This window comes from Sminthopsis crassicaudata, chromosome 3 (genome assembly GCF_048593235.1).
Source record: "Sminthopsis crassicaudata isolate SCR6 chromosome 3, ASM4859323v1, whole genome shotgun sequence".
NCBI lineage: Eukaryota > Metazoa > Chordata > Mammalia > Dasyuromorphia > Dasyuridae > Sminthopsis > Sminthopsis crassicaudata.
Genome location: NC_133619.1, coordinates 488345370 through 488369270, shown reverse-complemented (window position 1 = coordinate 488369270; position 23901 = coordinate 488345370). Strand labels below are relative to the sequence as shown.

Below are 23901 nucleotides of genomic sequence, written 5' to 3'. Positions count from 1 at the left end.
TTTTACCTAAGTCTTATGCCTTTTTATAGTCCTTTTTTGAATGTTAAAATATAAAGATCAGTGATGAAAGAGATAAAAAAGTTGTCATCAGTATAATTATATAAGAAAGCAGACAAGATTAGAAGGGAAACAAATTGGGAAAACATTTTAACAGTTAAAGGTTCTGATAAAGGCCTCATTTCCAAATTATATAGAAAATTAATTAAAATTTGAGAATTCATATCATTTTCCAATTGATAAATGGTCAAAGGGCATGAATAGACAATTTTCAGATGAAGAAATTGAAACTATTTCTAGTCATATAAAAAGATGTTCTAAATCACTATTGATCAGAGAGATGCAAATTAAGACAACTCTGAGATACCACTACACACCTCAGATTGGCTAAGATGACAGGAAAAGATAACAAATGTTGGAGGGCATGTGGGAAAACTGGGACACTAATATATTGTTGGTGGAGTTGTGAACTAATCCAACCATTCTAGAGAGCAGTTTGGAACTATGCTCAAAAAGTTATCAAACTGTGCATATCCTTTGATCCAGCAGTGTTACTACTGGGCTTGTATCCCAAAGAAATATTAAAGAAGGGAAAGGGACCTATATATGCCAAAATGTGTGTGATAGCCCTCTTTGTAGTGACTAGAAACTGGAAATGGAATGGATGCCCATCAATTGGAGGATGGTTGAATAAATTGTGGTATATGAATGTTATGGAATATTATTGTTCTGTAAGAAATGACCAGCAGGAAGATTTTAGAGAGGCCTGGAGAGACTTACTTGAATTGAAGCTAAATGAAATGAGCAGAACGAGGAGATCATTATACGTGGCAACAAGACGACTATGCAAAGATCACTTCTGATGGATGTGGCTCTCTTCAACATTGAGAGGATCCAAATCAGTTCCAATTGTTCAGTGATGAAGAGAGCCATCCACACCCAGAGAGAGGACTGTGGGAACTGAATATAGTTCACAAAATAGCATTTTCACTCTTTTTATTGAATTTTTTTTTCTTTCTAAATCTGATTTTTCTTGTGCAGTAAGATAACTGTATAAATATGTATACATATATTGGATTTAATATATATTTTAGCATATTTAACATGTATTGGACCACCTGCTATTTAGGGGAAAAGAGGGTGGGGGGAAGGAGGGAAAAATTTGGAACAAAATTTTGTAAGGGTCAGTGTTGAAAAGTTACTCATGCATATGTTTTATAAATAAAAAGCTTTAATAAAAAAATAATAATGTATAAGAAAATTTCGACTTCATGATTTCTATGGCCTTGTATTGCTCTAGGAAAACCATACAACATGGCCACTGCCTGTGAAAATTTTATGCAGAGATGAAAAAGGACAATGTATTGATATCTCCAATTATCTGATTAAAAAAGGTTTGGCTTTGCGGGAAAGAAGGTATGGAAATTTGGGGGTTGTAATATTATGAGACATTTCCTAAAATTTTCTTTAATTTCTTTTATATATGTACATATTTATTTTTATTGCAATTTTGTATGTCTGTTATATGTTATATAAAAATCAATTGCACATGCCTCATTTTATAAAAATATATATATTTGTAAGATTGCTTATAAATCAGCTCTTTAGCCATGAAGAAATTTTGATCTGAACCGAATCTTTCCTCAAATCAATACTCAATTTCAGGTTATCACAAGGTTGTCTGCCTAGTAGATATTGTCATTTCTATTGAATTATTGAGTTGATTTGAATAATCTCCACTACCATATTTATTCATAGAAGATCCCTTCTTTCTAAAACATGGAGAAGTGCCTCTCTGCTTAAATAAAAGAATTATTTAAATGAAGAGTAACAATATTTGTGAAAGAGAAATATGGATAAGGGAAAAGAGCAAACTCTTGTTTGCTTTTATGATTTCTTTTTCAGGTATCTTGCTTGAGATTAAGTACCTTTCTTGGAAATGGAGATCATTGAGTGTTATGTAATCCTAAAACTCTTGTATCTGTGCCAGAACCTCAAACAAATATTCAAAAGACTCATCATTGAATCATCTGTCTACTGATTGCTTATAATTTATTTGCTGCCACAATGACCCTCCACCCTTACTAGATGGGAGGGAATCTCAAAGGAAAAATAGAGGCATCTAAATAGAGAAATACAAGATTAAGTGTTGAATTATTCCTCCTCTCAGTTGAATGATCATTGCTTTTAATTTATTTTTTGTCTTTTACTTGAATAGTGGTCATTCAATTTGATGCAAAATGTCTTAGAAAAACTGAGTTAAAGTACAAACAAACAAAAAAAACCGCAGAAGTTATTGTTCAAATTTCTGTTCATAATATCGTTTCAGTGATACTGCAGTTCCTTTCTCAAGCAGATGAGGAATCAAGGAGTGAATTGTGAAATTTTTTTTAATGTTCTTTTTGAAACTTTGGGCATGGAGGAGTCATTTTAGGCAGAACATATAAAAATAAATGCATTGTATTCTATTTATTTTTTCCTAGTAGAATACAAATTCCTTAAAATCAGAAATGAGCTCTTTCTTTTTTATAGCCCAATTTATCTGTATTGTATTTGCACCCAATAAATAATCCTTGCTTTACTAATTCATTAATTTATATATTTTTTAAAAATGGCCATTCAGAAATCACTTTAAAATTGGGAAAACATTTTACTTCACATAATTAATATGCAGATTAACAGCTTAGGTTTAAAAGGCATTTGTCTTATGATACAAAATAATAGAACATAGTAGATAGAATAAGTGAAATTGTGTTGGCAGTTGAATCAGTGTTAACATTAATGATTTAAATAGTTTTGTTATATTGAATTCTCAACTGTGAATTATTAACAGTTCATTTGGCACATTGTCATATAAAAAGCACTTGTAGGAATCTTTGGGTATACTTTGTGTATTATTGTATATTTATGCTGTTCTGCTCTTAAATAAATTATTTTTGCACTTTACAGAGCTGACAAAATTAATAAAACTGATTTGTCCTCTGAGAAGAGCCTTGATATCCCCATGGAACAAGAGAGTCTGGGAGTGGCTAAGTATAGCACATCTCATTTTGAACCCAACAAAGTTAATGGTATTATCAGTGAACATAGGGTATCTGACATAAAGAAGACAATGCTTGACCCAAGAACTGGAGGATGTTACAAACCACCAGTTATTCCTAACATGAAAGTGTTTGAGGCAGTTGTAAGCTGTATTGGTGATGATGGAACTATATATGTGGTACCAAAATCATCAGGTAAGGCAAACACAGAATACTAAGCTACCCATTTAAAGATCATAGATTATGGTTTTACTACTTTAGTTTTAATTATTATTATTTTTAATCAGTTTATAAGAGTAGTTTATATTTGGATATAAGATTAAAATGCACATTTAAAATATAAACTCTTGAAAATGTGGGGTTTTTTTATCATTTTATTATTCACAATTCCTGCTATGTAGTATTCTTTTCCTTATATTATATAGCTTTAATTATTTGCCACATTGACCAGAATCTGAATACTTTTTTTTTTAAAAAAAACTTTTTAAAAAAATTTAACTTTTTCAAGGAGATAATTTCTAGTAGCATATTTAGTGTCTATTAAAATGTAACCATTTTTATCTTTGGTATTTTGTTCAAGGCCAAGAACTTATGGTTCTGTTCTCAAAAGTATTATTCTGCTATTCTGCATGTGTATAGCTTAGGTAAAGTCTATAAATATTTGGCTTTTTTATTTGTTCTTTGTTTTCCTGAGTTATATTTTCCAACTTTTTACAAGATTATCAGCTATGCCCACATTTTGTATTGAAGTTGCCAAGTATCAAAGTATAAATTGATTTAATTTGGGGCATCTTAATAAGTTCTTAGGGTAGCTAAGTGGCACAGTGAATAGTGTGCTCGGCTTGGAATCCAAAGGATGTAATAATCTTCCTTAGTTCAAATCTGGTTTCAGACACTAGCTGTGTTTCCCTGGCAAGTGACTTAACCCTGTTTACCTCAATTTCTTCATCTTTAAAATGATCAGGAAAAAAGAATGACCATCCATTCCAGTATCTTTGCCTAGAAAGCTCCAAATTGGGGTCACAGAGAATGACTTGACTGAAAATTACTAAGCAATAACAGTTTAAAAAAAAAAGTTCTTAGAGGAACCTCTTCATCCTCTGTAAGAAATATTGGCACCAGAAGCTACAGTTCTCAAGATTGTTTGAACCCTAAAGAGAACATAGACTATCTTTCCATTAACTGCAACTCCCTTTTAGCTATATCTGAGTGATAATGAAGTTGTAAAGATTGATACAACTCCGTTCTGTTGCCAGATGGTTCTTAAGACCAAATCTCCATTACTTTGTTTCACAGGTTGCCATGGCTAAAGAATCACCATTTAAAATAAGGCAAAACATCAAGGGTCTTTATTTTTGGGGACAAATCAACAATCATAAATAAATCCTAAATCAACAAACATAAAAAGGAAATTGTTCTGGCTGGATTAATGTGGAGAAATGTGGTTATAGAGCAGGGCTTTTTAAACTTTTTCCACTTGAAACCCCTTTTTGTCCAGGAAATTTTTACATGACCCTGGGTATATAGGTATATAAAGTAGGTATACAACTCAAACATTTAATCATCATTTCATGACTCCCACATTTAGTTACAAGACTTCATATGGGGTCAAGATCCATAGTTTAAGAAGCAGGGGACACATAGGGTAGGTAAAACAGTTTGGGAAAATACTCATTCAGTTAGTTAAACAACAAACATTTAGTAAGCATTTATTATGTGCCAGTCGATGATTTGAGGACTTAAGGATACAGAAACAATTGTACGATTGTACAATTGTACAATTTATTTATTCATGTCTTTCTGTCATTAATTGGGTTGTAGACATTGGCAGAATTTAAGCTAGGAGCTTTTGTGACCATAAGGAAACCATTTCCAGAGACATCTCAGGGATTTTGGCAGCACTGGCATTGAGTCTGAGAAGGCACTCAGGGAAGCAGATTGAAGAAATATTGAAGTTGGAAGGCCCAGTCAACTCAAGATAACAAAATCGAGAAGGAAATTTTTAATGATGAGCTGCTGGTTCCTGCTGGTATTCCCAAGCACACTGCAGAAGGTCACGTATGACTTGGACTAGATCAGCAAAGCTTATGTACAGAACAGGACAGCTAGCTAAAATCAAATAGCTCAGTGACAGTCAGCCTAGTTAAAACCTCATTGTTTGGAGAACTGAAAACCCTTAATAAAACCTTGAAGCTTGTCAAAACACATATCCCTGAGACTCTACTATCCACTTCACTAGGGATAATGAAAATGGTGAAATGATTTGCTAATGCCAAGTCCTCAGAATAGTCAACCACAAAGCTATATCAGCAAAAACAAAAATATGGGCTGCTTGCAGGAGGCTCACTCTATTACCCATCTTGGGCTAGGAGGCCTGAAGAACCAGTTACAGGTTGAGTCTTTGTTGCTCAGTCCCCAATGTCAATCTAGCAAATAGATCTTGATTCACCACAGTGGCATTTTAAATAGTCTATTCTGTCCCAGTCATCAACTCCTAGCAAAACTTTGGGCCATAATGTCCCTAATTCAGCTATTTAATTCACTTGAATGCTGTGCCTTGTACGTTGTAGTACAATGTATTGCCTGAAAGCATCTGCCTGAAACTTTGGCTATATTGCTTTGTCACCCATCTTCCCCTTTCAGTATCCATAGAGTTGTTTAATATAACATGGCTTATGTTGACAGTGAACATCTCCTCAGGCTAGAAATGGGAAGTGTTGTACCAGAATTAAATGATCACATGCATTGCAAAAAATAAAAATAAATTACATAGCCAGTCTATCAGTCATAACCTTCTGGCTATGCTTACTAAAACTTGTTTTCACAAAGTAAATGAATGTGATCTGTTGCTAAAACCATATATAAAGTCTTTCAGTCATATAATTCTGGATCATCACTTTACCTTGATAAAACATTTCCTAATTGGAGTTGCACATGTAACATATATAAAGAATTCAAAATGCCACTGTCCTAATTGTATGAATCAGTATGTTGATCACAAAAAGATATTTGATCTGATAGAATAATAGATTATCTTAAAAGTTCTCTTTCAACAAAGTATCTCCTATCAAAATTATTAAACAAGATTCTTTGCAAGCTCTAACAAGGAGTACCTTGTTTAGCTCTTTGAATAACAATATCAGATAATACTAAAAACAGATATATACTTGCCAAATGTGTTTGCCACTGTCATGGAAGAGAGAGAGAGTAAAGAAGGCAAGTCAAGACAGGATTACTCCTTGTTTAAAAGTCTACTTTATAGCAGTTTGTCATAGCCTCCAAAATAAGATGTAAAATCACTCAAAAGAAATGCATCTGCCTGTCTGTAGGAAAAACCAAGAAGTTTAAAGAATTCCAGTTGTATAGAATATATATTATATACACAATCTAGAATATGTTGATCACTTTACAACTATATCTTATATGTTTAGGATGATGTGTCTTCTTGAGTCACAGCTAGCTTTCAGCAGGTTTGTTCCTAACCAGGACCAGCCACCTCCCACCCATCTTCCCAGGGAAGAGCTGGGGATCTTCCCCTCCCTTCTTCTCCCTTCCCCTAAGTTGTAAATATGAGGACTTGACAGACTTAGTAGCAGGATCCACCTAGCAATTGTAAATGCAGGACATTTCCTGGGTGAAAACGGGTTCTTGCATTTATCCCTGTCTCCCCTGGACTTGATCCTTAAACCATCTGTGGTCTTGTTAAAAAAAAATTTGTCATGCCATATTCCCCAAGCTCCTTGCCACATGTTCCCTTCGACAATCCCTACCTAAGGATGACTGAATATTTCCAACTGCCTGAACTGAATGAATATGATCATGAACCCTCTTTAATATGTTGTCTCCCATAATTAAGAAGCAAGCTCTCTGAGAATAGTGGATATCTGAAAATTGTTTCACAAGCATTTAGGGACATGTATTTGGATATACTAGCATTTAAATGCTTTTTCACTCCCTCCAATACTTAAGGAAAAAAAAAAGTACTGTTTGTAATTTTTAGTCTATAAATAAGTTTATATTCCAATTAAAGTATCTTCCATGTGTCTACTTAACTTGGCAGTTTCTGAGATCTTTATCATAACAGCCTTTTTTATAGCAGTTTGATTTTTCTAAAAAGTTATCATATACATAACCTTTTCCACTTATGCCCTTTTTCCAGAGTCAGCAGGTTTTTTGTTTTTTTGTTTGTTTGTTCTTATATAAGACTAGTTACTGGCCGTGTGACCCTGGGGAAGTCATTTAACCCCAATTGCCTCAGCTAAACAAAGAAATAAATAAGGGTAGTTAGAGCTGACTGACTATTGTCTTTTTATGTTCTAATTCTTGTGGATTATAACTTTTGTTTTAATTAATGGTCTGACTTCCCAGAGGTAACTAAATCAAAAATGACTTCCCCTTGGGTAGGCACTTGTTAAAGTAAAGTTTTCTCTGATTTTTCTATTTAGTCTACATAGTGTCCACTGTTTCCAGCTGTCTTGGGCGACAAATCATGTTTTACAGGCATATTTCTGGTCCTTTTTATTTTTTTATTCAAACTATTCTACACATTTGGGTTTTGGGAGATATTTTTGGCCATTCTTTGTAGGCTCTGTAGTTTGAAGTTGTCCAGAATTGAAGGATCTTGTCAAATTCTCCATGTAGTTCATCTGCTGCTTCTTCTTAATGATAAAGTCTAGATTTAGGAAACCAAATGAGGTTAGGGTTTCTGGTGGTCAGGGAGTTAAATGATAAGGTCTAGTGGCAGGTTCAAGGTTCAGGGAACCTAATGGAGAGGTTTGGCTCTCTTGCAACCTTTTGGGATTCAGCGCAAGGATAGGGAATTTTGGGGACTTCCTTCTGGCAGCACAGAGGTAAAGGAATTTACAGACCCGAAAACCTAGATTGATAAGAGGTTTATTATAGGAAAGGTTAGAAATTCTGTCAGAGAGGCATAAAGTCTGGTTAGTGAATAGGTGAGGGTAAATAGAGGGTGATACTAGAAAAGAATATTCCAGTGGACAGAGACTCCTTGGCATCCCAAGCATAGCATAGCTGGCATGTTTGGAACCTCTGCAAAGAGAGGATTTTAGTTTGGCTCCTTTATATTGAGTGTCTTAGTGGGGGCTGGGACAGCCTAGAGCTCTTATTGGATTTCAAAGGGATGCTTTTTGACCAGGATTTGTAATTGAATCAAAGGCTCTGGCATCCTGGACTAGGGAGAATACGCCTCAGCCAGGAGGAGCTGGGAATCTGAAAGGAATCACAGATCAATAGGAAATAGTTTCTTAAAGGGACCACAGCCCACTTCACTATGTAAAAATATTGCCCTGTGGGCTGCAGCTATCCTCATTGGTATTTATTTGTGTTCTTGCTTATGATGAGTACTTCAGGGCAATATGACAAGAGTCCTATAAAATACCTTTCATCTATAGACACCAACTGGAATTCCACTAACTTTTTTATTCAGACCTCTTAGAAGATAATTTTTATAATATTTGGCTAAAAAATACTTTGTGGGGGTTTGTCATTTATAACAAGAATGTGAGTATTAATATGGTTCACTTCCTCCAGTTGTATATCTGCTTCTTAATCATTGGACAAAGATCTTTATATTTGAAAGTTAAAATATGTTTCTATTCTATCTAAAAATTATTTGAGTCTTGGCATGTTCCAATGCCTAATAATCTGCCATAATCACTAACAATCACAGAACAATCTACACAAAAGTGTAGAAGGCATTTTTCAAATTTTTTTATGTTTACATGGCGCTATATATATATTTTTTTTTTTTTTTTTTTTTTTTAATATCTCATGACCAAACTGCTAGTGAGGAACATCTCTTATACTTACTGATGAGATCTAGAATTGGGGTAACTAATGAAATTAGGGTTTAATTGAGGTCTAGTGGCAGGTTCAGGTTACAGGGAGCCAAATGGAGTTCCCCTATAACCCCTTTTGATTCTGTGCTAGAATACAGAGTTAAATGATGTCTAGTGGCGACGCAAGAGTCCCCTGTAAAGGAATTTACAGACCCGAAAACTAGGTTTATAAAAGAGGTTTATTTTGGGGTTTGGAAGTAAAGTTAAAGTCTAGTTAGTAAAAGGTGTTAGGTAAAGAGAAGAAGGCACCAGAACCAGTATTCCAGTGGGCAGAGAGTTGGCATGTTTTGACCCTCTGCAAAGAGAACTCCAGTTTGACTCTTTTATAAGGAGAGATTTAGCTAAAGGGGCTTATGGGTGGAGTCCCAAGTTGGTTCCTCCATGGGTTTCAGCCAGGGCTAGAATATGCTAAGTGGGGGGTTGGGAAACCTGAGAGATCATTAGAATGGGGGCTGGGACAGCCCAAGGTGGCTCAGATCAGATGGGGGTTGTGAGAGCCTAAATATCTCCTATTGGAAGTAAAAGGGATGCTTTTGACCAGGAGTTGTGCATCAAAAGTCCTAGCTTCTTGAATTGATCAACTAGGAGGGACTGGGAATCAGGAATAAATCAATCTGAAAGGACTAGTCTTAAAGGGACCACAACCCGCATTACTTAGATTTGTACTCACTCCCATTACCCAAAAGATTTCCATTTGGTATTACCTACCTGAATTTATTCTCTACACACATCTAAGTATCTGGGGTTGCATTCAGGCTTATAAAAATAGAATTTCTGTAGGGGATAAATTATAATAGATCCCAACTAATAATGTTGTTCTAGTTTCAAAGCTAAACCATCTCTTAACTACCCATGCTAGTTTTTACTACATTATTATTCCTTTATGTTTATTATGAAAATACTATTTGGGATAATTTTGATTAACTGGTTGAATCTAACAAGATTTTGTTAAATGCCTGTTTTCCCAAGATTGTGCTGCATTTTACCTTCGTACAAAATGGTGTATCTTATGTTTTACTTAACTGTTCTTGATTCAACGTTAGATTGAACTAGTCTATTATTTATGTGCATTCAGTAGTTCTTAATCATGATATATAGGATTGAGAAATCCTCAAAACACTTGAATATAACCTGATAACTATGTTTTCTAAATATATAATATACATACAGATAATAAAGTACTTTAGTAGAGTTTGAACAAATTGAATATAATACCAAGGGTATAAGAACTGACTTTTTAAAGTGTAGTTACTGTTTCATGACATTTTAACATAAAATTAATATGAAGTAATGATTTTAAAATTAAGAGTGAAATAATTTTCTTAAGGCTTGTGTTTTATGCATTCCCTTAGAACTTGAGCTTAGAAAATTGATGGATGAAATTCAAAGTAACTTTAAGTGTCTTGGTCTTTTGGAGCCATATTGCTGGAAAAAAGGAGAAGCTTGTGCAGTTAGAGGATCAGATACTGTGTGGTATCGAGGTAAAGTTATGGAAGTTGTTGGTGGAACTATCAGGGTAAGTTTGATTATCTTTGGTTTTATATAGAGAGTTAAACTCAGTCATTCTTAAGTACAAATTATATAGTGTCTTTTGAGAATATTTTTTCTTTTTAAAAAATTAACTAGATAATTTCCTGAGCGTATAAACTATGGGAAAGCCAATCTTAATTGATGACCCTTTATATTTAAAGGGACTTTTTTTTTTTTCCCCATGATTTTAACTTCTCATTAATCCTAGAGCCAGTCAAACTTTATTTCCATGATTTAGAGCAAAGTGCTGTCCATAATATAAATATGAAATTATTTATATTGTTTAAACAAACTAGATAGGAAATCCCTTAAGAGAATTTAGCTTTAAATGGGTTGAAATGAATAAAAGTATTAAAACTAATTTCTCCTTGGGGCACTCGTTTTTCTGAAATCTGCGCCAATAAATCTAGTGTATTTAACTGGCTCACAAGTGGGATTTTGGTTTTGGTTTCATTTTTTAGTTTGTCAGGACTTTATAGAAAAAATACACAAATCTACAAACAGAATAATTTTCATATACATTATTGCAGTGTTTAAAGAGCTATCTATAAATAGTACAAAGATAAGTTTAAATCCTGTTGGTTAAAGTTTTATTAAATAATTATGCATTTTATTTTAGTGAGAGAGATGGGGACTAGGCCTGATTCTCAGGTTAGATTGAGGAACTCCTAAATGAGGAAGTTCCCCCTATCATGTCAGTGGTACCTTGTAGTACCTTCAAGTACCTTCTCTACAAATATGAAGGGAAAGAATAGGGAACTCTGACACAATAAATATCCATTATGTACTAGGCACTATGATAAGCACATCTCATTCAATCTTCACAATAAACTTAGGAGTAGGTGCTGTTATCCCCATGTTACAGATGGGGAAACTCGGACAAACAGAAGTTAAGCAACTTGCTTAAGGTCACACAGCTATTAAATGTTAATGTTGAATTGAACTCAAGGCTCCCTGATGCTAAATCCAGTTCTCTATCTACTGAGTCACTTCTATCTTAAGAAAGTTGTCTAGACCAGTGAGATGTTACAGAACATGCATCCTGTATGTGCCACATGAACCCAGGGCTTCCTGCTTAAGCCCAGCTCTCTCTGCTTTGCCATTCTGTGTCTCAAATTTTATATTAGTTGAGACAAAAGTAATTAGAACTAAACTACTTTGTATTTCCTCACTCAAATGTTTAAATTCTGTTTAACTTATTAAAATAATTAATACTTTTAAACAGTCAAATCTTTTGGCTTTTTTTCTTCAGTTGAGGTTAAGTGGAGGGGAGGGTGTTTTTTTCATTTTTTGCTTTTGCTGCTCTTTGGACAGAGCCTATAACATATAATGAGATTTTGTTAATTTTGAGTTTATCAAGAGGTAGAAATTCCCCCAAAAGTATTTAAACATAAAATTTTGAGCTAGAAAAAACTTAAAATGAATACTAACTCCCTCAATTCACTGGTGAGAAAACATAACATGATGACAGACAGCAGATCGGTGTCAAACTGGGTTCTAGGACTCCAGCCTTCCAATTCAATGTTTATTAAACTATACCATGTCACTTTAACTTGAAAGCATTTCACAAATGTACTTTTAGTAACTATTCTATCGTCCACAGAGTGCTTAGTTTAGCACTTTGTGGTGACATACTTTACAAAAGAAGTTATGACTCACCCCCACTCCCACTCCTGGGAAATTTCAAATAGAGTAATAAAAAGCCAATCAATAATCATCTTGCATAGTTATTTATATAGATTTATAGCTTTTTCATGACAACAAGAAAGTTGGGTTATTTTTTCCTGGAAATTCTTTCAAATCAAATATAGCCGATTCCTTTAATTCTTACAGAACACTGAGGAATATAAAATCACTCCTCTACCAATAATTCTGTAATACAGTTTATTTTATGCAGGTACAATATTTAGACCACGGATATACTGAGAAGATCCCACAGTGTCATCTTTATCCAATTGTATTATATGCTGATAGACCCCAGTTTTGCATTCCTTGTCAGCTATATAATACTGTGCCTGTAAGTAAAGTGATTTGTTCTATCATAAATGTAATAATCTAAATATTCTTCCCATCATGATTGCTCAAATATTCAGTGTTTAAGATGCAGGATAATCCAGGACTAAAGAATACTTATGTTCAATATTACTAATAAGTATACTAAAAACAATCCTAGAATTCATATTTTATATTTTGATTTGTTTTATTTTTGGAATTCTGTGTTTTTGTGCCTGGAAAAATGTTTTGTGCGTGTGTGCGCGCATGTGTGCATTTTAATTTAAGGGAAGCTAAGATCCTTCTGTTTCCTTCTGATAGTGTTAGGTATAGATTATCCATGGAATAAGTTTTTTTGGAGGGGGTGTTAAAAAGTGACTAAAGTTTTAAGCTTGCTAATGTGTTTTTTTTTTCCTTTTTGTATTTCAGCGTAATAAAATTGTATTTGCTTAAACATGTTTCTCATTATTTCTATTACACAATTGACCAATTAAATTTTAGAATAATCTGTTTCATAAAGGTATATTAGGTAGAATTTAATCAAATCACCTTAGATTATTTCAGACAGAAGAACTTTGCAACATAAATATAAAAGAGAAGCATCATGCTATGATGGATAAAATAGTGGATTCAAAGTTTAAAAAAAAAAAATGGCTATCAGGAAAGCCTAAGTTGAAAATCCCATCCCTGTCCATAGTAGGTATGTGACTCTGGGCAACTCTCTAAAACCATAAATTGTGAACAAATTGTTGGATTCATTACCACAGTGGAATCACAAGTGTAAACAATAATATTTACCTTTGTGAGGTTTTTGGAACTTTATTTTGGACATAATTTTATTATGATTCTCTGGCTTTTGTATATCAGACAGTTTCTTCTGTTTTCTTTTTTGTTCATGGAAGATAACATTTTTATCCCAATTAGATTGGAAACTCTTGGCAGTCAGACGCAGTAGAACTTCTTCAAGAACTACTACCAAAGAGAGAGGTGGAAATTCATAACATGGTAACATGTTAAGGTTTAAGCAGTTATTTGTATTGATATGTCATAAGAATTCTTTAAAAATATTAATTTGAAGGAATAACTAATATCTAAATCTAAATTTTTTAAGTGATAAACATTCTTTTAGGTGTGTTTATATACATTAGTGTATAATTGATATTTATGTGAAAGAAGAGAAATTTGATTCTAAACTTTAAAATAAACTTAATTTTAGAATTGTGAAGATTTGTTTTAAAGGGCACACAGGATATTTATTAGCTTAATTTTAGTTTTCAGCAACTAAATTTTAACTTAATTTTACTTTGTAGTATGCAGCAATATTAAGCCTGGTCAAAGGAGGCTGGAGCATAAATAATGTGGGATTCGGATTTAAAGGAGTCTGTTTAGAAATCTGACAGACATTTAATACCATTGTGATCTTGGGCAAGTTTTTTGATGCTTCTGAGCTTTTTAATATCCTCTTTAAAATAAGAGGGTTAGACTTAGTTGACTTCTAAGGTTCTTTCAGCTTTAAAACTCTGACCATGATCCTTTGCTTTTAAGAGACATATTCAAATAAAAGAAGAAACATTCATGTAATAGGAGAGTGTTGCTATCTATGGGGCAACCTTCAGAGTTCTTTAAAAAATATATATATTCATTCATATTCTGGGTTTAGACTTCAGGCCTGGACATCACAAGAAAATGTCAAGGAAAAAGTAGAAAAGTTTATTTGCCTTGAAACAAGAATATGATTTTCATTATACCTTGTTTTGAAAACAGTATATAATTAGGCAAAATGGAATGTTTCTGTAGAGAAATAATGAAAGGAATTTAGTGGGAGCAAGAATTGGATTTTAAGGGAATAATAACATGGTAACATGTAAATGGTAAGCTGTAGATTCATTACAACAGTGGAATCATAGGTGTAAACCAAAATACAATAATATCTACATTTGTGTGAGGTTTTTGGAACTTAATGAAATTATATTCAAAATAATGATTCTCTGGCTTTTGTGTTTCGGACAGTTTCTTGTTCTGTTTTCTTTTTTGTTCATGGAAGATAACATTTTTATCCCAATTAGATTGGAAACTCTTGACAGTCAGATACAGTAGAACTGGAAATTTTTCAGAATAAGGATTTTAGGGAACTATTGCACCGTTTTTCAATAGGGAAATTATATTCAGAACAGTGCTTTGGAAAATCAACTTAGCAGTTCTCTAGGAACATCTTGTGGGGGAAGAGAAAGGAGTGGTGCCCTAGACTTGAAGTGTTTAGCAGAATGGACAGCTGCAACCTAAATGAGATCTAGTACATCGTAGTTGTTTTAGATGGCTACTAACAAAGGTGTGTGCAAATAGTTTTTTTCTCCTTAACTTATTTATTTTTAGTATTCTTTTCTTAATTGAATTTTGAGTTCCAGATTCAAATATGCCATTTTTAGACATTGTTGTGTGATTAAAACAGTTCTGGAACTAGGATAAGAAAATTTCACTCTGTCATTTAATAGTGGCGTGATTCTGAGCAAGTCATTTCTGTATACTTTATTTTCATCTTTGACAGAGGATAAAACTTCCTCACCACATGTTTCATGGAATTATTGTGAAGAAAGCATTTTATTTACTTTTAATTTTTAGATGAATGATAGCTACCAGTATCACATGGACCCAACACATTATAGCTCTTTTTAAGTAAAGAAAAACACTGGAAAAACATGTGATTTAGTGCTCTGACTTACAAAACTATATTGTTTTGTAGGGAGCATAATTGTAATTTTGTGCAATGAACATAGACACTCAGTTTTCAAGTTAAATCAATACTATTTTGAAATTTAACTACTCCTTAATTGTACTTAATAGGAATTACCTAAAAATCCATGGGGGAAATTGTCTGTTCATCTTTATTTTGATGGAATGTCACTTTCTTACTTTATGGCACACCATAAACATTGTACATTTGAAGGTTCTGAGGAAATACTGAAAGAGGTAAGCAAGCTACTTTTCTTTTAGATAGAGTTAAGAAATCTCAAAATTAATCAAATTTATAAATATCAACTAAAATAAGTGGACTATGTTTTGCAAAATTTCATAGTTGGAAGGGTATCTCAGGTGATGATTCTCAAATGAAACTTATACTTGGGGAAAAAAAATCCCTCTGTAATATAGATCTGACAAGCCTTTGCTTAAATACTTCCAGTAACCTACTTTCTTCTGTGATAATTCATTCCACTTAAAAAAATTTTTTTTACTAATAATTGAAATATTTTAATCTCAAACCTAAATTTCCCTCTTGGCAACTTCCACCATTGTTCCTAGTTTCTTCTAGGGACAATCTGAACATATTTAATTTATACTTTCCACAAGATAGCCTTTTGCTGTTCTTGAGTCTTCAAATATCCAACATTTCCTACTTAATGTAGTTAGTCATTCATCATATTTGCCATTTCTCCTTGTTTGAAATTTTATTTCTTCTCCTCTTTTTACTCATGCAGCAGCCTCCCTAGTTCTGGTCCTTATTATTTTGACATTTGACTATTGCAGCAATCTTCTGATTGCCTTTCTCTGCCACTAGTTTCTTTCTGTTCCCATTGGTTCTTCACAATGTTGTCAAGGTAATAAACCCATGTTTGATCAAATGATTTCTCTACCCAGAAAATTTCAGTGACTCCCCTTCAAAAGCCTTCCCAACTTGTTCTATCAGTTTATAGTGCTTTTCTTCCCAAACTTGCAAACCTGAATGATAAAAAGAATAGTGGTGGGGCAGCTAGGTGATGCAGTGGTTAGAACACCAGCCCTGAACCTGAGTTCAAATCCGGTCTCATTCACTTAACATTTCCTAGCTGTGTGACCCTGGGCAAGTCATTTAACCTCAATTGCCTCAAAAAAAAAAAAAGTGATACCATAGACATAAATGAGATAGTTCAGAAATAGTAGTTTTAGAGAGGATGCCGAATTGTGCTCTGGGTCTGACTTGAATTTCATATGGAACAGCAAGTTCATAATATTCAACAGTCAGTTGGTGACAGGGCACTGAATGTTAGGATAGAGACTGGGATAAATATGTAGACCTGAAAATAATTTGCAGAAATATTATCATTAACCCCATAGGGGCAGATGAAATCAAGTGATTATATAGGGAAATGAAAACAGATCTAGAAGCAAAGTGTTGCATTATGTCCATTTAGAAGGCAGAATATGGATGATGATCCAGAAAAGGAGATTAATTTAAAAACTGCTATGATATAGAAACCAAGACAGGAGAGAATATCCATAGAAAAATAATCAGCAGAGTCAAGTTTATAGAGAAGTTAAGAAGATGATGATTTGTTTAACATATATTGAATTGCTTGCCATCTGAGGGAGGGGGTAAGGGGAAAGAGGAGGAAAATCTGAAACAGAAGACTATGTGATATTGTCAAATTATCCATGCATATGTTTTGAAAGTAAAAAGCTTTATTATTTTTGTAAAAAGATGATGATGATTGAGAAGACTATCATTATATTTGGTAATTAAGAAATCACTAGTAATTTTATAGAAAACTATTTCAGTCATATAATAAGGTCAGATACCATATTGCAAAGGGTTGAGAAGGGAGAAATATAAACAAGGAATAACAGCAGCTTTTTCAGGTATTTAGCTATGAAAGGAAGGACAGATTTAGAACAGTAGTTTGAGAGGGTAGGATTTCATGGGCATTTTTTTTAAAGATGGAGAAACTTCACAATGTTTGTAGGTCAGAGAGAAACAATAGAGATTGAAGATTATATAGATTATAGGTTTTATTGTAGGGACAGTCCGATAGAGATAAAAAGAATAGACAGAATTTGGGGTACTTGTAAAGATTTGATTTGGGGGGGAAGAGGCTGCCTTTCCACTTGAGTAAAGGGTAGAGCAAAAAAGAATGTCAAAGGATTTTGAGTTAATGGAATTTCTGCTCTATAAAAGGTCATAGTAAATGGCCTTTACTTTTTTAAAATAAAATAGGAGTCAAGGACCTAGATCAAATGGGGAAGAGTTACTTTGAGAGGCTTGAAAAGAGGTTTGGGCAGCCTCTCTGGAGAGTGGGAAAGAGAATCAGTTAGGGGAAGACTTCTTTACTCCAGAATTAGATAACTATGATTTACAGCAGACTCGGGCAGCAAAATTGCCTGACTTCCTTCAGCAACATTTGAAAAGGACCCAAGAAAGAAGGTGATGAGAAAATCCAGATTTAGGGTTCAGCAAGCGATGTGTGGCCTTTGTATAAAGGAGCAAAATTGTAGAGGTGAACTGGAGTGAACCACTTTCAAGTAGTTAAAATTTGCGAAGGAGGTAGGGGTACCTCAGAGCTATGACAAAGTAACGAGAGTTAGAGGAATTCAAAGCCGTGAAAAGAACAAAAATATGTTGGGGCTAGAGACAGCCATAGGAAAAGATATTAAACAAAGAGTTTCAGAGTTCTTGATCACGAACATCAAATGTTTGTGGGTTGTAAAGGCAAGATTAAGGCTGTAATATGAAGTAATATGAAGCTGGAATAGGGGAGTGAAGAGTTTGCTGGCCATAGGGGATAGAAGAGGCTGCATTGGTGGTAATGGACGAGTCTAGTGAATCCCAATGTCACTGATATCTGGCCTCTAAACCAGACTATGTGACCTATTTCCTAAATTAATCTTTCCTCTCTTTCTGATCAGTTGGTTTATGGTATAGTCTAATGACAATATCACCTACATGTCTGCCTCCATCAGTCTTTTTGTTATTGTTCAGCCATTCAGTTGTTTCCAACTCTTTGTGACTCCATGGACAGGCCCCCTCTATCCTTCTCTCTCTGTAACTGTTAAAGTTCATGTTCATAATTTTCGTTTGTTTTTTCTAACATCACGGTCTTTTTATTATGTGGCCAAAGTATTTAAGCTTCAGCTTCAGAATTTGGCTTTCTAGTGAATAGCCTGAATTAATTCCTTTAAATATTGAATGCTTTGATCTCCTTGCTGTCTAAAAGACTCTCAAATGTTCTCTAGCACCACAAATAAAAAACATTGATTCTGCAGCACACAGCTTTCTTTATAATCTAAATCACCATATCTTGCTACTGGAAAAAACATAGATTTGAGTATACAGACTTTTGTCAGCAATGTGATATCTCTCCTTTTTAGTATGGTTTACAGATTTGCAATAGCTTTTCCTTCCAAAGAGCCAGCATTTTTAAATTTTGTGTCTGTGATTGCTGTCTGCAGTGATTTTTGAGTCCAAGAATATATGGAATCTAACACTGCCTCCATTTCTTCTCTATTTGCCAAGAAGTGGTGGGAACAGTTGCCAAAATCTTAATTTTTTAAGCTTCAATCCAGCTTTTACACTCTTCTCTCTTCTTTCATCCTCCCAAAGAGGTTTCATTCAGCTATGCTAGCCTCTGCACCCCACAGCAAGGCAGGGATCCATCAGTCTTGATCCAAATGCTGTCTAACCTTCCCTATTCTCCCTTATGATTTCTTCACATATGTTTCTTCTTAGCATTATGTTACTCTCTTTTATTAGGTTTGTAAGATCTTGGATAAATATGAGCATAATTAGGTGCATCCCTGCTATGGCCAGGAGTCCATCATTCCTATATTTTAAGGCATTGCCCAAATCCTATTGTGAAGTTCCATCATCTTAATGAACTGTTCTTAGACCCAGAATGTTGTTTTGTGTTTTTCCCTCTTCAGAAATCCTTGACTTTGAAGCAGCAGTGTGAAGGTACCACTTTTACCTTTGAGATCTTTAGTTTCTCCTTGAAGACTTTATAATCTTTGTAAATGCTTTCTATATTCTTTGTCAGTATTATTTGTGCCCAAGTGCATCACAAGAAATTAATAAGTCTTATAGATTTTGAAAGCATCTCTCGCATTTCAGATATATCATGCCTTAAGAAGTTAGTACAATTCTTAGTTGTTAGCAAGTCAAAAAAATATGGGCCTCTTTTCTCAGCAGGAATTTATCTGCTCCCTTTATCATCTTTCTCTGACTCTTGTGTTTTCCCACCTGACTTTACCTCTGAGTTATTGTGCCATAGAAAACCAGCAGCTATTACTAAGAAGGAAGTTTTTCATATTTTTATTTCATGCCCAGTGCTCAGTGGTTTGTTCTGCTCTTTTTCCTTCTATAACATTCTTCCACTCTCTAATGTATTATCATAGGACATATTTCCCTTCTGCCTCTTCAGATCCTTGTCCTTTGTTTTCATGTTGAACATTTTAAAATATTGGCAATTTGGATTCCAAAAGATAAAATTTTTAGCAATGCAGATTTGTATCTTCTCTATAGTGTTATATTACTTGCTCTGTATTTTTTCTATACTAAATATTACAAATGGGAATGAAAATGCCAGATTGCCAAGTTACTTTTTCCAGATGATATAAGGCTCACTATCTTATAAAAATTTGGGGTCACTTCTAAAGTGAATTTAACATTAAAACATTAAAGATTTCTTACGAATAAAAGAGCATTATTTAGGATCTCTCTGGAAATTTATGGCTTTGCTCTGTGCTCTAAAATAATTAAATGGAAGCTAACTAAATTATGTGTAATTTTAAGGCAAAAGAAAAGTTAAATAAAAAGATGTCATTAACTGTATTTTGATTTCAGAAGCCAAAGGATCACAGTGAAAAATATGAAGAAGAAAATTGGGAAATAAATTTTAAGGTAAATTTCAACCCAGATCACTTTTATAGTTAAATTCTTTCCATTTCTTACTAAATGTTTGATATTATATAACCTTCTAGAATTGGTAACTTCACTATCAGGACACTCTGTGGTAGGAAGTTATAGTCATTTTGGTAGATTGTTTTGGGACTCAGGATATCAATCCTGGGAAAAACTTCTCCACTATTAAAACCTACTATGATAGGAAAAAAATAGTCAGAGTATCAACACTGGAAAAATATCCCTATTCTAGATAGTTTTGTTAGCCTTGCTGATGTACTGTGTGAGACGTTAATTATAAACATAGAAAAGAGAAGAAAGGAAAAAAAATCACAATAATAAGTATTAGCAACTATCATTTATACAGCACTTCAAAATGGCTTTACAGGTATCTTATTTCCTTATATTCTCTCTTATTCTACGCATTATTTCACTTAATATTTTCATTCAAACACAAAAAAGTCAGATTTACTCTGCCTGGCTGAAATTGTACTCTAATCTTCTTGTTCAGCTGTTTTTCAGTTGTGAATGACTATTTGTGCCCCTCTATGGCATTTTCTTGGCAAAGATACTGGAGGGGTTTGCCGTTTCCTTTTCCATCTTATTTTACAGATGAGGAAATTGAGGCAAACAGGGCTAAGTAACTTGCCCAGGGTCACATACCTAGTAAGTGTCTAAGGTCATATTTGAATTCAGGAAGCTGAGTCTTCCATTGTGCCCTGATTTGTAGTCTGAATGAAAATAAATGGGTGGAATCCCATATTTAGAAAATAATCAGAAATATAGCTATATGACCATTACTAAATTCTAGAAAGAGTTTTGCTCATTTGGAATTGTCATAATGAATAATTTCCCCTTGAATTTTGGAATAATGATTATAATGAAACTTGAATTTATCTTGTGTTTTAGGAATTGCTTCGGTCTGATACAGAGACTCCTGTTTTGCCACCATATTTATCACCATCTCTCCCTCCTCCAGGAGAACTTTATCCTGTCCAAGTGAAGCATGTTGTTTCACCTAATGAGGTATACAATTTAAATGTAGAATGGGCAAGTGAGAATTTTAATCAGTATAGTAATATGATAACCAAGAGCATCACCAGTATAGAATATAAATTTATTTGTATAGTTTTTATGGAGGATAATGAAAGATTGTAAGCATTGTCACCTCATGAGCTAATAAGAAGCCATGAAAGGAAAAAACAATTTTGGGGGCTGAAGGTCCCCAGTTTAGCAAACAATCCCCAAGGTATTAAAGGAAAAACAAAGTTAGATGAAAAAAAGATCTTTGAATATTTTATAATATACTCTTTCACCATTAAGGCCAGTGAGTATATCTGTCATGTTTTCTGGCTCTCTGTCATAGTCCCTCTTATGCTGACACTAAAAAGAATAAAGATCAAAAAGTAGGTAAACTAGACTAAATGTATGTCTTCTGTCAAGATTTTGAGTAATTTTTGTGTTACTTGAAGGAAACACCAAAGTCATGATGGGGAGAGGAGGAAACAAACAGCTCACAGAAGTTATCAAAAAAAAATTGCTAAAGTATCAATAATAACTGACCTATAAATGATTGAATTTTTACCTGAAGAAAAATTTTTCAAAAGTAACCAGCACCCATAGTCTGTTAAATAGAGTGCAAAACCTGAAGCTGGAAAGACACGTTCATCTTTCTGAGGCAAAGTCTAGCCTCAGACATTAAGTTCACTGTGTAAATACAGACCCATCATCTTGTCATGTTTGTCTCACTTTCATCATATGTGAAACAGGCTGGGGGAGGACATGGCAATCCATTCTTCTCTTCACCAAGAAAACCCTGATGGTCAGACCTAACTGAACTGTACATACTTTAAGGTCATCCTTGATGAAGTTATTAAAAAGAAACATTCAAGCTTTCATAAATATTATTCCATAGTACATTGAATCTTTATTTTAGCATATTTTTGAAAAATGAAGAAATTTTTTTTGCTAAAAAATACATTTAAATAGATTAGAACATGTCTTTAAAAGCTCTCTTCCAACAAGGCATCTCTCAAGAATGTTTGTTTTTTTCATTTCAGATAATTTTTTCCAATTACATATATAATCAATTTTTAATATTAGTTTTCTTAACTTTTTGGTTTCAAATTCTCTCCTTCCTTTCCCTCACCTCTTATTAAGAAGGCAAAAGATTTGATATATGTTATATATATGTAGTCATGCAAAACCTATTTCCATTTTGGTCATGTGAAAGAAATCAGGTTGAACTCTCACTCCACCCCCCAAATAAGCCAATAAAAAGTTTTAAAATATGCATTCAGATTCCCATTAGTTCTTTGTCTGAAGATGGAGAGCATTTTTACCCCGAGTCCTTTGGAATTATTTGACATCATTATATTCTGAGAATAGCTGATCATCATACTGAGAATAGGTAAATCATTCATCATACAGTATTGCGTACTGTATTGTGTAGTTTTTCTGGTTCTGCTCATTAAACTTGAGTTCACAGAAGTCTTTCCAGATTTTTCTGAATGAATCTACTGGCCATTTGTTGTAGCATAGTGTTCCATTACAGTTTGTTTGATCATTCCCTAATTGATGGGCATCCCCTCAATTTCCATTTTTGCCACCACAAAAAGAGCTGTCGTAAATATTTTTGTGCATACAAGTCTTTTTTTTTCATTTAATCTTTTTGGGATACAGACCTAATCAAAATATTACTAGGTTAAAGATTACACACAGTTTGAGGTCCTTTGGGCATAAGTTCCAAATTGCTCTCCAGAATGTTTGGATCAATTAACAACTTCATCAACAATGTAGCAGTGTCCCAGTTTTCCCATGTTCCCTCCAACATTTGTCATTTTCTTTTTCTATCATCTTAGCCAATCTGAGGGCTGTGTAGTGGTACCTCAGAGATGTCTTAACTTCTTACACATATGTTAAAATTCTCTGAACAATGTAAAAAGAGGGAAAAAAAACTTGCTGCACAACTCTAGTTAGGATGAGAGTTAATAAAGCACTGGACTCATACAAGGATTTGAATTCAAATCCTGCCTCTGAACCAAAGCCACCTGTTCTGAGAAGGCCTGGATCCCCCTCCACTCTGGCTGCCTCCCATGAGAGCAGAGCCCTCCTTTTTGTTAAAGGCAGTATTGAGCACGGGGGCTGGCCCTGGGGGAGGGGGGAGAGGTTCCATCAGTGAATTTTTTTTTTAATTTTTTATAATTATAACATTTTCTACAACAGTACATATGCATAGGTAAATTTTTTTTTACAACATTATCCCTTGTACTCCCTTCTGTTCCGAGTTTTTCCCCTCCTTCCCTCCATCCCCTCCCCTAGATGGCAGGCATTCCCATACATATTAAATATTTTATAGTATATCCTAGGTACAATATATATGTGCAGAACCGAATTTTGTTGTTGTTGCAAAGGAAGGATTGTATTCGGAAGGTAAAAATAATCTGGGAAGAGAAACAAAACCAAAAAAAAAGAAAAAAAAAAACAATGCAGTGAATTTTTTTCTTACGTACTTTGTGCCTCCTGGACAAGTCATATAACCTCTTTAGACTTCAGCTTCCATACCTAGGAAATGAGGGGTTAGGATGTGATGATCCCCAAGGTCCCATCAGGCTCTGAAGTGGATAATACTTTGATTAACATCAAAGTCTAAAACTAGGGTAATCTTGTCCAAGGTGGTCTCTGCTGTTGTGGAACAGATCCCAGCACAGTCCCAATAGCAGTTCCTGCTGGATGATGAAGCTTCCAACTGTCCTTTTTATAGATGACATACTGATTGCATCAAGCCCTGGAACATTTACACAGACTAGAAAAAGTCAAATGGTCTTCTCAGAGAAAA

The 23901-nt window shown here is 34.0% G+C and overlaps 1 protein-coding gene across 6 annotated transcripts in view; it reads left to right on the top strand.

Moving 5' to 3' along the window:
* RNF17 (ring finger protein 17) overlaps positions 1-23901 on the top strand; it is a 115282-nt gene that overhangs the window by 85203 nt on the left and 6178 nt on the right. For 5 of the 6 annotated variants that reach the window (XM_074303729.1, XM_074303732.1, XM_074303733.1 and 2 more), the window contains 8 exons: positions 1298-1413; positions 2947-3233; positions 10249-10412; positions 12324-12443; positions 13343-13423; positions 15260-15385; positions 20007-20063; positions 20973-21089. In XM_074303729.1, the coding sequence (XP_074159830.1) occupies positions 1298-1413; positions 2947-3233; positions 10249-10412; positions 12324-12443; positions 13343-13423; positions 15260-15385; positions 20007-20063; positions 20973-21089 (1068 nt within the window). The remainder of the gene's footprint in view (positions 1-1297; positions 1414-2946; positions 3234-10248; positions 10413-12323; positions 12444-13342; positions 13424-15259; positions 15386-20006; positions 20064-20972; positions 21090-23901) is intronic. The other variant, XM_074303731.1, reaches the window with a different exon arrangement.